General features: G+C 42.0%; 2 protein-coding genes across 2 annotated transcripts; one reads left to right on the top strand and one right to left on the bottom strand.

The window, feature by feature from the left end:
- Positions 1–530: 530 nt before the first annotated feature.
- tmed8 (transmembrane p24 trafficking protein 8) lies at positions 531–11142 on the top strand. The gene is made up of 4 exons (XM_063202884.1): positions 531–766; positions 2464–2548; positions 4491–4781; positions 8630–11142. Exons 2-4 carry the CDS (start codon positions 2494–2496, stop codon positions 8854–8856), a joined length of 573 nt encoding a protein of 190 aa, XP_063058954.1. The 5' UTR covers positions 531–766; positions 2464–2493; the 3' UTR covers positions 8857–11142.
- Positions 11143–11605: 463 nt separating this feature from the next.
- Positions 11606–17690, bottom strand: gstz1 (glutathione S-transferase zeta 1). The gene is made up of 9 exons (XM_063202883.1): positions 17496–17690; positions 17335–17386; positions 16451–16518; positions 15963–16043; positions 14941–15066; positions 13983–14058; positions 13630–13682; positions 12584–12633; positions 11606–12460 (listed from the first exon to the last, which is right to left on the bottom strand). The coding sequence occupies exons 1-9, from the start codon at positions 17511–17513 to the stop codon at positions 12334–12336; spliced, it is 651 nt and encodes a 216-aa protein (XP_063058953.1). The 5' UTR covers positions 17514–17690; the 3' UTR covers positions 11606–12333.
- Between the last annotated feature and the right edge of the window lie 151 nt (positions 17691–17841).

Here is a 17841-nt window from a genome sequence, read left to right on the forward strand (position 1 = left end):
GGCTTGTTTCTCTTGGAAACTAACTCCAATAGTCCTCTATTAATTTGCACTTTAAAAAAATTAGATTAGTTAAAAGTGTACCAGTAGATAAACCATTCATGGCTTAATAAACCAGACCACCTTGGACAGCGAAATAGAAGAGCTCTGTCTTCATGTGATATACAAATTCTGAATCTGTTCATTACTGAACTGCCATTCATAAGCACCTAACAAGTAACTACTTGCCTCGCTTAACCGTTACATTTTTATAATGAATGTAATGCATTACATTTCCTCAATACATTTTTCAGATTCCCATTGGTAGCATAATTAGGTTAGTCAAGTTCAAGAAAATGTAGAAGTAATTTAACAACTAAAGCCACCATTTGTGAGGGGCCCTTCATGTTATTACTCTTGCTTTCAGCATAAGGTTCTCTACAAAACTGTCTTCAGGTCGACGGAGTACGTGCCACATGTAGTGAACCATTATGTAGCCATGTTAGAAAAGAACGTTCACTAAGTGTTAAAAGGTTGATACAATGTTTCACACACTGGCTCTAGTCACACTGTTTCATCAGACGTTCTGTTATGACTGTCAACGGAAACCGTAAATCCACGACTAGCTGTAGCGAACAAAATCCTAAGACGTGCGCATACTTGAGACGTTCTGAGGGGCGGGCGGCAACATCACATCGAAACCATCACACCGGAAAACGCTCCAATCTCTAGCTTTTGCTCTCAAGTTTGTTCCGCTAAACGACGGCCCTTCGAATCTGGAGTTTACCAGGTATTTTTTTTATATCTCTTGCGGTTGTAATGTAATGAATTGCACTTACAGACAGAGTCGCCGAAGGTTTGCGAAGCTAGCAAAACATTCTCTGCCAGGTTCTATTCGAGCATTCAAACGCGTTTTGACAGGAAGTATAGTGAAATTGATGGCACCATGCTCAAACTGCTGGCACTGTCATGACGCAGTGTATTATTACTAGTATTATTCCCTACGATCCTGGGCGAAGCTTTGATGTCAATCAATAATGCTGTTGGCAAGCTCTGAGGTTTTTGTTTATCGTGTGAAATGAACCATATAGGACATAATCATTTGCATTGGACGCACAATTGTGGTGTTGCTTGCAGTGCCTGCAGATAACTAGATGTTCCACCATACGGCAGATGATAAGGGGCAACACAATTCTGCTAAATCGACAGGCGTCTGAGGTGTAGTCGCACAATCGCACGGGGAAAATTGACCGACCAGCTGTTAGGAATCCAGCCAGTTTACGGTTGCATGTTTGCCTAATTCTCCTGTTGCTCTGCACCACATATTGTAGAACTAGTGTGGACGAAAAGCATAGCCTACTACTAGCCATTTTAAGTTATGACCATATATGTCCGTAATAGGTAGTTAAATATCCACAGTGGACTTGCCAAAAAGCGATCCCTGCCAGAAAACGAGTGACTTCACGGATTGCCCCCCCCTGTAACTCTGGACTACAGAGGGTCAGCTGCATCAAAGTCACTGTGCATACACCTGGCACCTCCACTGTCACTCCAGAAATGTTGGTGATTATTGCCCTTTGTAATCCTGATTTACGGGGGGGAATCACTTTTGGCAGCGCCTTGGTAATAAGCGCGGCTGCCAGAAAGTGACCCCCCCGTAAGTCAGGATTGCAATAACCACCGAAATTTCTGGAGTGACAGTGGATGGTGCCAGGTGTATGTACAGTGACTTTTATGCAGCTGACCCTCGTCAGAGTTTTAGGGGAGTGACAATCCGCCAAGTCACTCGTTTTCTGGCAGGCACTCGCTTTTTGGCACGACATGTGCAGCTTCCATGAATAATCCAGATGTTTAGACGACAGACCTGTGAGATATGTGTACAAAACACAGCACATCAGCTGATAATGGACATCATCCAGGTTTGGTTGAAAAGTAGTTTAGCTGGAATGTATATTATTGTAGAGTGAGGAAGTATTGTTGTTTATGATTATGGATACAGTTTGCATGCTTGAATGGCAATCTAGTGCATTTATGTGCATACTCGGTCCTTACACTGAAGTGGTTCATGTGATCTCAGACTGTTTTCACAGACTGAGGGATGTTCTTTTGAAATGGCATAACGGGCCACACTAACATCCTACTATGTAATGTTAGTGTGCCCATGGCTGGATTAAAATGGCCTGGGGTCCCAAGGCTACAGGTTGTTGTGGGCTCCCAAAAGGCAAATTTCCTAACGCACATACACAGTACAGTGTCTTGATTACTAGCTAGGAATTTAAGATAACACACCTACCAACTGTATTCAACACAACAGATGCATTTTTCAATATTCCATCGTAATTGCATCATAATTCTGCATTTTTTCACCTTTGGCATATCAGGGGCCACCTGGCAGGTGGGGGGCCCTAGGCTGCAGCCATATCTAGCCTGTGCATTAATCCGGGCCTGACTGTGTCCAGTTCTTAATGCTTGTTTTTTTTCTACCAGAGTCGTCATTGAGTGGGCCATCTATGAAGCATGGAGCAAGTGGACCACACTACAGACACCTCAGGAGATGGACCCACCAGGAGACGTTAGTACCTTCCTACTGTATAGCCAGGCCTGGGGTCCGTATCTCGAAAGCGTCAGTAGCAAGCGTCGTAGCAACGTCCTTCGTAAGAGCGACTCAACTCTCTCTCGACAGCGACGCTCACCACTACATCCAAGGGAATGGTGTTACGTCTTGAGACGGTCTTAAGACGGTTAGCAAGGACAAGAACCGAGAAACGGAGCCCTGGTCTGGGACCCAAAAAACAGCCTGGGCACTTTTGACGTAGGCCAGCCCTTGGCACAGCCCCCTATGTCTTCTACAATATTAGGATTGGGGCAGTCTGTTGCCTATATTGAAGATGGACGAATGAGCTGCCCCATCTAAGTCGTATGCTGGTCTTTAAATAAAAGGCAAAAATAGAAACAACAACAAAACATATGTATTAAGTTCATTATGTCTAACTATGTCTTTAGGCAAAAGAAAACCTTAAGTGTTTAAGTTAAACAGCAAAACAGAGGACAGAGGCCCACCGGGAAAATGCAGCAAAACATAACAAGAGAATCGGCCCCTATGGACAGAGGCCCACCGGGAAAATGCCCTGTATGCAAGATTACCTGTCCAGCCTGCCTATAGCCACCCCACAGCTAATGCTTATTTCACCTGCACTGTTTTGTGGGACTAAAAAAAAAAAGATGAACTGAAATGTAATAATAACGCATTTACTTGATCTATTTTTATCATCTCAACTAGGGAGATATTAGTCACTGCCTCCAGTAGGCCAGGCTATCTAACTTACTAATCTTGTTTAATGGCACATGACCGCAAAATACGTTACAGTGAGTATTTTTAGAAAAATTATATTTATGGCTGTCTTGTCAAAAAATAAATAAACACAATTATCATGACTGTCCATCCAACATATAGCTCTGTGGTGATCTACGGTATCCCATCAATCTCTTCATCTTGCTTATACATGGAAGTCCTTGTGCAGAAGCCCTCAGTAGTCCAGCTGTAGTAAGGTGTAAGACAGGACTGCTTGACCAATACTTAAAGTGATACTGTCCCATTTTTGGAAATAAGGTTATTTTACACCTCCCTTTGAGTTAAATAATAGGGTTTTACCATTCTCCTGTACTTTCAATCGTTCTCTGGGTATGGTAGTGCAACTTTTACCACTATGCTAGCCGTTAACATTGAGTCCTATGAGACCAGCTGGTAGCTAACTGGTCTCATAGGACTCAATGTTAACTGCTAGCTTGGAGGTAAAATTTGCACTCCGTACCCAGAGAACGGTTGAAAGTATAGGAGAATGGTAAAACCCTATTATTTAACTCAGGGGGAGATGTAAAATAAGCTTGTTTCCAAAAATGGGACAGTATCACTTTAAAGTTCAGAAAACACAACACACTGAAACCGGTTCTTTTTTTCTTGTTTTTCTTCTTGGTGCAAACTGGTTCATCATCTTCACCTTGCTTTTTTATCTTGGAAGCGGACACGTACAGATATTTTTGAAAACGCTTTGGTTTAGGCCTTCCGTTTACACATAAACAGAGTTTTAGAATGTGCATATCAGATATACGGCTTGAAGAGTACCGGTATACCATTTGTGGGGCTAAAACGCACTCGTTACAATTAAGTTTTTATTTTTCTACCCACATGTCGTGTTTACACCTAAACGGATACAAAAAAAATACCCACATGTAAAAATATTCGGATACATGTATAACCAGCACCTTAAGTTGATGATTCACAGGACAATTTTTTGAGCAATATGTCTGGGCAACGATTCAATAAGATTAAGTTTGGACTGTTTATCACTGTAACACTTTTATCGAGAGGACCTGGATCAGCAGCAGACCACTTTTCCAATCAATTCCATCAGAATATTTGTAGGCAATCATGATGTTGCCCGGGCGGCAGCATGGCTCAAAATGTTGCCCTGTGTACGTATTATAGGCCTGTCTTCTTGTCTCGTCCTTCACAGCGCTGCCTGCGTTGAAGGCTCCGTCCACCTGGACGTCCGAGTCCCTGCAGGAGGTGAAGAAGACGCTGCAGCAGGACAAGGGCGCGGTCGTCAAGGTCTACCGCGGCAACATCATGACGGTCCACGTGCCCACGCTGGACGAGTACAAGCGGGTGTGCTGGGAGTTCGCCACGGACAACTACGACATCGGCTTCGGCATCTACTTTGACTGGTCACCCGTCACCAGCCAGGACATCACGGTCCACATCAGCGAGTCGAGCGATGACGAGGATGAGGAAGAGGAGCACGAAGGTGAGGAGTACTTATTTACAGTACTGTACATTACACTTGGCTCACATTTTTATCGAAGCCACTTACAGTTATAGTAGCTGTAGGTACCAGGCTTGTACGAAATTCCGAATGGAAAGAATTTCAATTCAAAGTAATGCCATAATACGAACACTAGGTGGTGGTGTTCCATGTACTTTCAATGGGTGGTGTGGATTAAATTCAAAGAAATTCAAGGTAATAGCACCACCTAGTGTTCGTATTATGGCATTATTTTGAAATGAAATTCTTTCCATTCGAAATTTCGTACAATCCTGGTAGGTACAGTACAGGGTATTGGTTCCAGTCTTTGGCTTTAGAAGTTAAGTGAAAGCCCACCTGGGAAACTCCATCTCACATTGTCATTGTGACACAGCACTCCACAGCACACAATTGAACACTGCACACACTATGACATTGCATTTATGCCTTCCCCGTGCAAGGGGGCAGCCCTCAATTGCGCCCCAAGGGAGCAGTGTGACGGGACGGTCCCATGCTCAGGGTACCTTGGTCATGGAGGAGGATGGGGGAGAGCGCTGGTTTATTAGGGTTTATTAGGTAGTTGATTCAACAACTTCTAGAGTGTATGTAGTCCCAGAGTACTCTCTAAATGTTGTATTACCACATTGTTCACTGTGTTTGTGATTCGAACCTGGAACCTGTTGGTTGCAAGACCGACTCCCTAACAATTAACCAACTTCTGTTTACAATATAACTGGCTTTTATCATCACTATTCATATTTACACTAGGTGCACGCACAGTGAGATCGAAAGCTGCAGATCTCATTTCCATAGGGTTATGTGAAGGTCAGAAATTTGTGGCTATACAGGTTATGTACATAGGCTGTATTTGCACACTAGGAAAGGTAGACCTACTACTTCTAATTATAATTGATCAAATATGTTGGTGAGCAGTGAAGCTGCTGTACTCTTCTCATAAGCTTATCATAATAATCATGATTATATGTCATCATAATAATTACAATATGTAATGATAATCTTTTTCTATAGCATTTGGGTCATTTCACGGGAAATTAGACACTTTGGGGCCCGACTGTCCGTTTGAATTTGAAGTTTAATTCATTTTAATTTTAGTTAAAACATAGTTTATGTTTTTTTAGTGTGGAATTCGGGCCCCATAGTGTCTGATTTCATACAGTACCTTACACAACGGATGTAGTTTTCAACAACTGTCCAAAGTGCTTTCAACAATTCTTCAAAGTAATACTTGTCAAAAATAGACAAGAAAGACCAACCTTTGTCATAGTTTACTAGTAGCAAAAGAGATCCTTCAGGATTGTATACTCATATAACCCCTGAGGAGCAGGCACCAGGGTGACCGGGGGCAAGGGAGAAGAAACTCCCAGTTGGCATTGGTGTATTTTAAGTGTGAAAGAATCCTCAGAGGATAGCAGCACCAAGGGAGTGTATCTGCCAGGTCTAGTGGATGAGAAGCCTCCTGAGATGAGATCTGGAGAATAGCAGCCTCACCATTGAGATCTGGAGAATAAGAGCTTCTCCATGGCGGTTCAAGTGCTTACTCCCTATAGACTGTCTTCTGTTCAAGTCGGCATGACCGGTTGATGCAATTGTACCATAACCAAACAATGATGCAACCCTTCATTCCTTGGATTACTAGTGTAGAATGAAACGTCTCCATCCCCATCTCCAGTTTTCACTGTGCATCTTGCTCTGTATCGATGTTTGTTATAGAAACTGTACTCTCGTCGGGTGGTTGAAAATGGCTTAAACATCTGTCAGTGTGTTGTACTACAGTGCCCTCCATAATTATTGGCACCCCTGGTTGAGATGTGTTTTTTAGCTTCCAATTATTTTATTTTTTTTTCTAAATAATATGGGACCTTAATGGAAAAAAAGAGAAAAATCCAACCTTCAATACAAGTGCATTTATTCAGTGGGGAAAAAATCCCACATAAAGAAATAATTATTTGACATCAAATAATGTGTGTCACAATTATTAGCACCCCTGGTGTTAATATTTTGTACAACCCCCTTTTGCCAACAAAACAGCACCTAATCTTCTCCTATAATGTTTCACAAGATGGGAAAAGACAGAAAGAGGGATCTTCAGCCATTCCTCTTTGCAGAATCTCTCTAAATCATCCAGAGACCTGGGTCCTCTCCTCTGTACTCTCCTCTTCAGCTCACCCCACAGGTTCTCAATGGGGTTGAGGTCAGGGGACTGAGATGGCCATGGGAGGAGCTTGATTTTGTGTCTGGTGAACCATTTCTGTGTAGATTTGGCCATATGTTTAGGGTCATTGTCTTGCTGAAAGACCCAGTGACGACCCAGCTTCAGCTTTCGGGCAGAGGGCAACAGATTTTGATTTAAAATGTCCTGGTATTTCAAAGCATTCATGATGCCATGCACCCTAACAAGGTTCCCAGGGCCTTTGGAAGCGAAACAGCCCCACAGCATCACTGACCCAACCCCATACTTCACAGTGGGTATGAGGTGCTTTTCAGCATGCGCATCTTTCGTGGTACGCCAGACCCACTTAGAGTGTTTGTTGCCAAAAAGCTCAATCTTGGTCTCATCTGACCAAAGCACACGGTCCCAGTTGAAGCCCCAATACCGCTTGGCGAACTCCAGACGCTTGCGTTTATGATTGTGAGTGAGGAAAGGTTTTCTCCGTGCATGCCTCCCAAACAGCTTGTTGGCGTGTAGACAGCGCCTGATGGTTGATTTGGAGACTTTGTGACCCCAGGATGCTACCATTTGTTGTAATTCTGTAACAGTGAGCTTTGGAGATCTTTTGATTTCTCTTACCATCCTCCTCACTGTGCGTGGTGGCAAAATAAACTTGGGTCCTCGTCCAGGCTTGTTTACCACTGTTCCAGTTGTTTTGAACTTCTTAATTATTCCTCTCACAGTGGATATGGGCAGCTGCAGTTGAGTGGCAATCTTCTTGTAGCCTCTGCCTGACCTGTGAAGGTCGACGCACATCTGCCTCACTTGTATGCTGTGTTCCTTTGTCTTTCCCATGTTTAAGAGTGGATAAGAGAAATGGCCTCGGTGTCACGTCATATTTATACCCCAGGGAAACAGTAAGTGATGAATTACTAATTAAATGTTCCTACATACTCTGGTAAACTTTGTAAACTACTGTAGAAATGACAGAAATGCTTCAATTATATTTATTTCCTGGGAATTGTTAAGGGTGCCAATAATTGTGGAACAGGTGATTTAATGAAAAATAATTATTTTTTAGTCAGGGATTTTTTTATTTTCTTACAATTCATTTGAGTTGAAGGTTACATTTTCCTACAATTTTCAGTGTGACAGTATTCTTCTGCAATAAACACTGAATTTATTTTAAGGCTTTTAACACATCTCAACCAGGGGTGCCAATAATTATGGAGGGCACTGTATATCCCACTAAATAAGTAAAGTAATTGTTGTTGAGAGTGCTGCTTTTTATAGCTACTGATCTACTGATTCAGTTGCTCACACCCAAACACCTTTTAAAAAAGAAAAAAAAAAACAATCTGGAGTTGATCGCACTACTTCCTCAAAAAACCTAGTGTCTTACGTGGCATCACCACTCATGAGCCCCTGTGAAGTAACCTTAAAAGGAACCACTAGGATTTCTTGACTGTGTATTACTTATTGCAAGTTATTGCAGTAGTTATGATGCATATTTGTTTTTTATGTTTTGTATGTGTCTGATATGGAACATTCTGAGTCTGTAATAAAGCTTTCAATTCGATATTTTATGCTTTTTTTTCTTTCTTCCAGTTCCTACGAATGTCTGAGTCTGTAATAAAGCTTTCTATTCGATATTTTATGCTTTTTTTCTTCTTTCTTCCAGTTCCTACGAATGTTGCCGATGTCGAGAGAGGACGTAAAATGTCGGCCAGCAACACAAACACAAACTTGGGAGAGATCCTTCCCATGTACCGGCAGGACAGCCACCTGGCCGTTCAGGGGGGCAGTCACGAGTTCCCAGGGGAGGGCACATATCTTATCAAGTTTGACAACTCCTATTCCCTCTGGCGAAACAAGACTTTGTATTACAGAGTGTATTACAGTAACTGAAGAAGACACATGCGCGTGCTGCAGCAGGACCCACGATATACCTTGACATGATTATTATGAATTGTTTGCTGTTTCCAGGCCATTCTGAATAAGCACAGTTAATCATGTGTCACACCTCTTCTTATTATGACCAAGTGCCTCTACAAAGCAGACTTGTACGAAATTCCGAATTGAATGAATTGAAATTAACAGTAATGCCATAATATGAACACTAGGTGGTGGTGTTCTATGTACTCTCAACAGGTGGTGTAGATTAAATTCAAAGAAATTCAAGGTAATGACACCACCTAGTGTTCGTATTATGGCATTACTTTGAATTTCAATTCATTCAATTCGGAATTTCGTACAAGCCTGCTACAAAGACAATTTTAGCCAGTTTCACTACAGGTCAGTTCACGTGTTGTGTTCTAATGTCCAATAATGTTCACTTCAGTTTTCAATATCCTATAATGTATATCTCGTCTGTGTTGTGTTTTTATATTTATTTCAACTTTTTATTTTGATATTACAAAGATGTAATGAATCATTTGTCACTTCCACTGCAGCTTTTCATTCAAAAAATGTCATCGCGCCATCCATTAATGTGAGTGGGCAGACCAAGCACCAAGCCACTGGGTTCATTCGTGATGAAGCAGTCATGCTTTTGCTAGGCAGCACACATGTAGCCAGGCCATTCCCTCCTAGTGACGCAACACCTTCAGCATTTGCTTCTAGTCAGGCCAAGAGCAATGTAAATATCGGTTCTGATCTCCAGAAAAATTGTGAATCCCACCCACTTTGTCAGAGACCAGTCAACCAGTAGCAAACCTAGGGAGGCAGGTCAACCATGCCATTTGGGAAATGTAAATTGTTATGCTCTCGGTCAGACCAAGTCTCGAAGAGATTTGAAAGTTGATGATAATCAGGCTAGCACGCATTGCCAGTTTGATGCATTCTGGTAAAAACCAGAACTGGCAAACTGGCAAAGTATGCATGCTCGCTGCCTAGCAAAAGCCTTCATAATGAACGACCCCATTGAATAGCGAATAGAGTGTCACGCCCCCTCCATGGGGACCAAAGATTGAACAACAAGAATGGGACTCAAGGGAGAGACCTTTTTTGGACTCCCGTCCTTTGTGGGTTATTTTTTTTTTTTAGCTCTGGTCCCTTGGAGAGGTGTAACAGCAGCCACATTAGTGACAGAGCAAAACTAAGCCTATTTTATATGTGTTGAGAACTCTGCTCAGTGGCAGCGATCTCTTAAATACCTGTGTGGACATCACAGCTGCTGCTGCAGATCGTCCTTATCAAGAACACAGCTTTAAAAGCTCTGCGTTTCTACTCTGGGATGCATTTCTCGGAACCATAGTTGCAAACTACGTTAGCTACTTTGTTGTTTGCAATGCCATTTCCCATTGCCCACAAACCAAGTTAACACCTACGCTTTCGAGAAATGCACCACTAGTTGGTGTAGCTGGGAAGGGTTATGGCTGAGAGGGACTGTTACGGGTGGACTTGGCCGTCTGTGAGTGGTTAATCTGGGCCACAGTAGCAGCCTACTGGCCCCCAGTCACTTAAAGCAGTGTTTCCCAACCTTTTTTGTCTCGCGTACCCCCTAAGCCTCTTAGTTGTGCCACGAGTACCCCCTAATTCATGTTCTATATTGCTTTCTCTGTCCCAATGTAACTAAGCTCCATATATTTGTTAAAGTTTCATTTTTCTAAGTACCCCTGCAGTGTGCTCGCGTACCCCTAGTGGTACATGTACCCCTGGTTGGGAAACACTGACTTAAAGGCTAGTGGCAACCTGCCAAAAAAGGGCTTCAGTTACTGAAACACCCCTTGTGGAGGTTTCAATTCATAAAATGCACAGAAAATCATATTCCACCATGGCATGTACATCTATTTCACATTGCAATGTGTTACATGTACTCTTCAATGTTTGTGTTTCAAGTATATTTGGTTCTCTATATGATTTTTAGAATCCAAGATAAAGGCCTTTTAAATGTCCGGTTTTGGCCCACGTTGGACTCGGAACTTTGTGCACAGGCTGGGAAACCAGAACTGCACAGATAATATTATATTCGATTTTATTTTCCAGTGCAATGTTTTACTATGGTTTTTAAATTATTGAATTATGTCGAACACAAACTGAAGACGACATGCCATGTAAATGGAAAATGCAATGGGCAATTCTAATTTTGTGTGTTTCATGAATGTCATAACTAAAACTCCCTGCTTTCTTTTCCCACAAGTGCATGTTATGTGATTTTGTTTGTTGCAAAGAATAATAAAAGTTTATTTTGAACTATTGCTTTTCCTTTATGATTCAGAAACAAACACGTACATGAAGCATACTGCAAGTGTAACCGTTTTATACTGACAATCATAGTCAGATCTCACAGAACATTTTGACTTGTGCCCAGGGGTGTAGTGTCAAAAAAAGATTGACCCTCAGTGTCAATAAAGATGATGCAGTGTGAGAGCTAAACACATTTCCGGACCAGGAAATTATAATGGCACTGACAACACATGCCCAATTTGGAGTTAGTAGCCTGCTCCATGCCACTACAACTCATGTTAGTAAAATAACAGGGTCTGTCTATTGGAACAATACATCAATCAGTGCCCTTAAGAAACTACTGTAGACTTCAATTGTGATTTTAGTTTGTGATTACTTACTTCTCTGTATGTCAAAACTATATCACAATATAACCACATGATTTCAAACCATCCCAATATTTTGGTTAAAGGAAAGTGCACAGTCCAAATGTATTGAAAATGTGAGGGTTTATTTGCACTTTACCGGGGTATTTCCAATGCAAATCATATTGTTTTAATTTGCATGTCCTGAAAGTTTTATTTTCCTACCGGTCTATCAAAACAATGACTCTAAATTCATTTGACATCAACTTCCATGACAAAGGCAGCACCCTAGTATGTGATGGCATAGACATACAGTGATTGAGTGAGAGCAAAATCTGAAGTACATCAAGTGTCATGCTTCCAGTAAATCATTTCGTTCAAAGCATTTTAAGTAATACCGTCCTGAAATTAAGTAACTTTGGCACAAGGAATGTGTGAAATACTGTTGTGATCCTCACCCTCATGACTTGACAGCTGTAGAATCCTGTGCTACCTACCAGTCATAACCATACGTAGACATGATGTATACATGTTTATCCACATGGAAATGTCCATGTCCATATGGACATAATCTAAACCACCTGTCAGCTTCCTTCCAATCCTAGCCTTCACATCACAGACAGACAGACACGTAGGCTTTCTACATAGGTGACACGAGTATACGTCTGGATCTGTGGCGCACTTGTGCACTTCAGGCACTGTTTCAGTGCGTATATCGTATCGATAACACACTGAAACATAGTGCCCGAAGTGCACAAGTGTGCCATTTGAGATCCAGCATACATGTCTACTGTACGTTTCACAGGTCCACAGTGCCCCCTGTGGTGGCTTGGGAACATAGCGGCGCTCCATGTTACTGTCGCATGGCATCTGGTGTGTCTGGCTGGCATGACGGGTGGCTGGCTTTGAAGGCTTCAATCTTTGACAGTGTTTGATTAAGCCTCTCGATGGTCGGGAACTGTGAGACGTCAACTTTAAACCTGTTAGAAAATAAAACGCATCCATGAAATACTACTTTGGGGCGAATTCACAAAGATTTCTTTTATGGAATCTGTTATATGATTTATCATGAAATAATAAAATTCAGCATTTTATTGTTCTACCTCTCAGCATTGTAGACCTGAGGCACTAGGCAAAGATCTGCCATGGATATCTGAAAAGCAATTTGCAGTTACACATTTGTATTATTACAGTAAGACCACACCAAGTGACTTTGTAGAGATGTGCAGACCACTGGTGAGACTGATGTGATGGTAATGGTTAGGGAGTTTGTCTTGGGATAAGAGGGTTTTATGGTTCAAGTCCCATACTAGTATCAATAGGGCAGTCATGGGTAAGTGGTTAGGGAGCCAGACTTACATTACATTACATTTAGCTGACGCTTTCATTATATTCAAAGCGACTTACAGTTATTATTTTTCAGGGTATTGGTTACAGTCCCTGGAGTATTATAGGATTAGGTGCCTTGCTCAAGGACACTTCAGTCATGGCTGGAGGTGTAGGGAGAGGTAAGGGATTCGAACCTGCAACCCCTAGATGGAAAGACCAACTCTCTAACCACCACCAAATTATAGCCCAAAGGTTACCGGTTCAATTCCAGACCCGCCAGGTTGGTGGGGGGAGTGATGAACCACTGCTCTCCCCCATCCTCCTCCATGATTGAGGTACCCTGAGCATGGTACCACTACTGTCCCACCGCACTGCTCCCTAGGGCCGCCTCCTTGCACGGGTGAGGCATAAATGCAATTTTGTTGTGTGCAGTGATCACTTGCATGCTGTGGAGTGCTGTGACAATGGGAGTTGTAGTTTCCCAATTGGGCTTTAACTTTATTAATGTGATTCTGGGGAACTTTGGTCCATAGAATACAGATATTGAAGTTCTTCCACTCTGGTTGAATGAGATGAAGAGGGTCGTTGCAAAATTACATATCCATTTTGGAACATTCTGGGAAATTACCATTTTTGTATTGGACAATGCATTTCATATATGTTCTCAAAATATTTGAATGGCAAGAACTCATAGATGATGAACGGATGTCTGAACAGTCATTTACAATAATAAAATGCAATTAAAAAAAAAAAATGTGCTTACGCCACTTTGCAATGAAAGCCTTCAAATGTCCCTCAAAACTTGTAAAGGTTAACTCACCTCGTCCCCTACACAGTATGTCCCGGCAGTCTGCTTCAGTAATGGCTCCAGTGCTATGGGGAGATGGAAGGAAATCTCATAGCAGTCCTCATTTTACATTCCTTCATTTTGAAAATAATGTGATTTGTGAACAATGACTCACGGCATAGATTTATGTACTGTATGCGTTTCTATTAATGGTAAGAATCTAATGTGTTTGGTGTGGTAACTGGAAAGAATTGTGTTAATGATTACATATCATAGTCTATTTCAATGACAATTGACTGACAATAGTGATCCCACAATAATATCATGGACAATATATTAAGTATATTTTATGATTAGAGGGTTTTTATCCCCCGTAATTCCCACACCTTCAAAGCCACGCTGAATAAAATGCTGGGCCCACTGCTCCTTCTCAGCTCCAATCTTCTTAATCACATAAAGATTCTGAAACACAAATGGAAAAAAGGCATTTGATGGTTTATAATCGGTTTGCTATTATACCAACCAGAGTTTATTGGTTTATTAGTTTATTGATTTATTTCATCAGGGACCATGTGCAAAGTACTACATTATTTACATTGTAAAAAGATGACCTGCACCTGCAGATTATAGCTGAAAGCTAATTTCCATCTGCAGTCCCTGGGCAGGTAAGAAAACATAAAATACAGTAAAATGGGAGTCGCCACTCAGGCATACAAACCCTGCCACACGCGCGAGCGAACACACACACACACACACACACACACACACACACACACACACACACACACACACACACTAGAGGGGTATCTGCCACATAAATCAATAGGAATACCATGGCACACAGTAAATCAAATTTGCCTGCAGGTGCAAGTGGGCTTCCAATCTTCATTCAAATGCAATGCAAATTCATTTCACCAGACAACTTGGTTTATGACATAGAAATCTACATATAATCCTGGTGGTCAAATGTTGACTGTTGACTTCAGACTGGCTCACATCACATTTGTGCAATAACCCTTTCTTAAAACCTCAAACAATTTTGGTCCTGTTCCAGCAGCACGGCATAAATACGATTTTTCTGTTTGTATTTCTAGTACAAATAAGAATATAGTACGTTGAACTGAGAGATACTGTCTGAGATACTTTTCCCGATAAACAAAGTTGGAAAAAAAGACAATTTTTGAATGTGGTGATTATTATTGCCCCCTACTGCTCATGAATAGGGTAAGAGAGTCTGATCACAATTCATGATGAATGACAGTCATCCGCATGCAAATATAACATGCAAAACAAGACACACTCATACTTGTAGAACAAAACTAAATCAAAGCTGACGTTACTTACCTGCAGTGGCTGTATCCCAGAGGAGATGATGTCACTGATCATGCGTACCTCAGCTCTCCTCTTGGGGTCCGCGGGGAGGAGAGCGGGGCCGGGCCGCGTCTCCTCGATATACTGGATGATGGCCAACTAGGAGGGAAAAACAGAACACATATTCACACACGGCACCCCCCGTATTTAAGTTCAGGTCCAAGCAATGGTTCAGACTTAGAGTAAGCATTGTGCAAGGAAGGGGTAAATGACTTTCACCCTTTTTTACTTTGAAGGGTTAAGGGGGCGTAGCCTGTTGACTCTAAACTAGTTGCAATAGGCCACTGTATGATTGATTACTTTACTATATGTACCACATTGGTTGGACCCTTGACAAGGGAAGGTACGGTATCAACAAACCCCAGATGAAGAAGTGGACAGAAGAGGGGACAATAGGTTATACCGTGGCCTAATGGTAGTGCACTAGCTCAGTGTTTCTCAACCTTTTTTTTGGCGAGGCACCCTTTCAATTCATGAAAAATTTGAAGGCACCCCAAACCATCAAGCCGTAACATGGCATCGCATCCGATACCACACAAGCTCAGAAAAGTAACACATTTGGAGACGTCACACGACCTACGTTTGAAGTTGCAGCTGACTGGGGCGACCTATATTTACTTTATTGTGCGTAAATGGGAGATGAAAGATTCCACTGACTAACATTAACTTATCAATTTAGACAAATATGTATCATATTACAAAATGTATTTATCAGCCACGTTTCCACGGCACCCCTGGGGTGGGCCTGCAGCACCCCAGGGTGCCCCGCAGCACCCCAGGGTGCCCCGGTACCCCTGTTGAGAAACACTGCACTAGCTTACTACATTGGCAACCAGGGTTCGATTCCGACCCGGGTCATTTGACGGTCCTTCCTCCCTGACTCTCTCTCCCTCATTTTCTCTTGTCACTATCCTGTCTCAAAAAAGCCTCCCTACAAAAAAGCGTTTTAAAAAAAGATGGAAAAATAAAAGTGGATTTGCGTGAAAGCAGCTCACCGACTGAGATAATGTCACATCATCGATGGTCAGAGCAGGCACTTGCTGCATGGGGTTCAGTCTCTTGTACTGGTCCGTTAACTGAAATAACACACATGTAGTCAGAGCCGGATTTAGATAGCCTGGGGCCCCCAAGCTACAGGTTGCGGTGGGCCCCCCCGGAAGGCAACAAAATGACATTATGACAGTTATGACAGATGACAGTGTCATAATTACGATAATATCTGAACGAACATGGCCTATCTGCCAATTGTCTAGAAGAGAATTAACAAGATTTAAGAATGAATTTTCAATTATCACATCTTGCCATAATTCTGCAGTTTTTTTACTTTTGGCCAATAGGGGCCCCCTAGCAGGTGGGGGCCCCTAGGCCTCAGCCATATTTAGCCTGTGCGTGTAGTAGTAACCACACTGACATGACTCAGCACGTATACCTCATAAAATACTACTACTACTAAACAAATATTAATAACAGCAATGTTTAATACCTGTTGCCCACCATCTTTTATCAGGTTTACGGGAACCTGGTCATAGTCAATTCCTTTCAGAGCCAGTGCTGAGGAAATATTAGACAAATGGTGAGGACATTGAGATTAAAAGAGGTAGGCTAAATTAGTGAGAAGACACATATTATAGACGGTAGACCTGGATATGTCACATAGTGTAACATTGTGCTGCAGACATGGCTGGCACATGGCTTCCAAATATCAACCACACTATAATGAGTCAGCAGAAAACACTACTCAATAAGGATGAACACAGATGAACTTATTTATTACAGTGGTGACCATGTCACAAATGCTTTTGCCCAAACTCACCCCTGTTAATGATCAACCAGTTGAAACCATCCACTCATGTTCCACATGCCAATTCTCAATTCTGACTACCTTTACCCCGAAATAATCTGTGTTGACTCATCTGAGGGCTTCATTTGAGTAGGCCAACCCAATAAATTTGCATCAAGCACAAGAACATTCTTCATTAGGTCTATATGAATTAATATCATTAGCGAATAAAGAAATAAACAAAGAAAATAAGGCAACAATGTATGACGTGACATGGCAGGGGAAATGATGGCAATTATGATTTCAGATGTAAACGGACCCAAACAAACATGACCCCAGTTTAAGGGTCGGGGTGGATTTGGGGTTATGAAACCGTTGTGCCTAAGATGCGCTTTCATGTAGGGACCCAATATACAGAGATGACAAGAAAGAGGGAAAGCCTTGCGAAATCAAAGGGTGATGATAAGTGCAAGTATATGCAAATATGTCCTATGACTTTGAAAAACAATGTAATAATTCGGAGCTATTCGCCAATGTTTTACCTCTCCCAGTTAAGTTGAGTTTGAGTTGAGCTGCACAAAACTTACCAATGCGAACTCGCCAGGAGCAAGAGCTTCTGAAATATCCGTAAAGAACTGGCTACAAGGGAAGAAAACAGCAGACTTTATGAGAATAACCAATAACTTACAAAAATGATGAAGGAAATATTAGTGTAGTTGCAATTTTCTTCACGCGTAAAATTGCGCACCTTAGCCTGATTTGCCATTCTGTTGGAGACTGCTTGCTACACTGGGGCGTTTGCAGCGAATGGCAACCCTCTTGCATCTCAACCAATAGAAAAAGATCCCAGAAACCCTCCTCTCATCTGGAACTTATAGAGTTGCGTTCCGGATATACACGAGTGGAGGAAGACCACTGCAGCTGCGGAAAGAAGATCCTACCAAATAGCTACCGTGAGATGCCCACAATATAGGCTATGTATTGTGCATTATGCACACACATTGTTCGCTACGGTTGCATATGATCCTAAACTGACAGAACTCGCACTGTGCTTCATTTGAGCACATCTTTGCATTTCAAAATAAAAGCTTCCA

This window comes from Engraulis encrasicolus, chromosome 7, assembly GCF_034702125.1.
Source record: "Engraulis encrasicolus isolate BLACKSEA-1 chromosome 7, IST_EnEncr_1.0, whole genome shotgun sequence".
NCBI classification, from domain to species: Eukaryota; Metazoa; Chordata; class Actinopteri; order Clupeiformes; family Engraulidae; genus Engraulis; species Engraulis encrasicolus.

Bases quoted from the DNA above. Each gene is read 5' to 3' on its own strand.
- tmed8 (XM_063202884.1), top strand. From the start codon at position 2,494: ATGGAGCAAGTGGACCACACTACAGACACCTCAGGAGATGGACCCACC. The intron at 2,549-4,490 runs GTTAGTACCTTC...CGTCCTTCACAG, and splicing joins AGATGGACCCACCAGGAGAC to CGCTGCCTGCGTTGAAGGCT. The intron at 4,782-8,629 runs GTGAGGAGTACT...TCTTTCTTCCAG, and splicing joins TGAGGAAGAGGAGCACGAAG to TTCCTACGAATGTTGCCGAT.
- gstz1 (XM_063202883.1), bottom strand. The intron at 16,044-16,450 runs GTATTAAACATT...GTGTTATTTCAG, and splicing joins TAAAAGATGGTGGGCAACAG to TTAACGGACCAGTACAAGAG. The intron at 12,634-13,629 runs GTGAGTTAACCT...ATTGCTTTTCAG, and splicing joins CATACTGTGTAGGGGACGAG to ATATCCATGGCAGATCTTTG.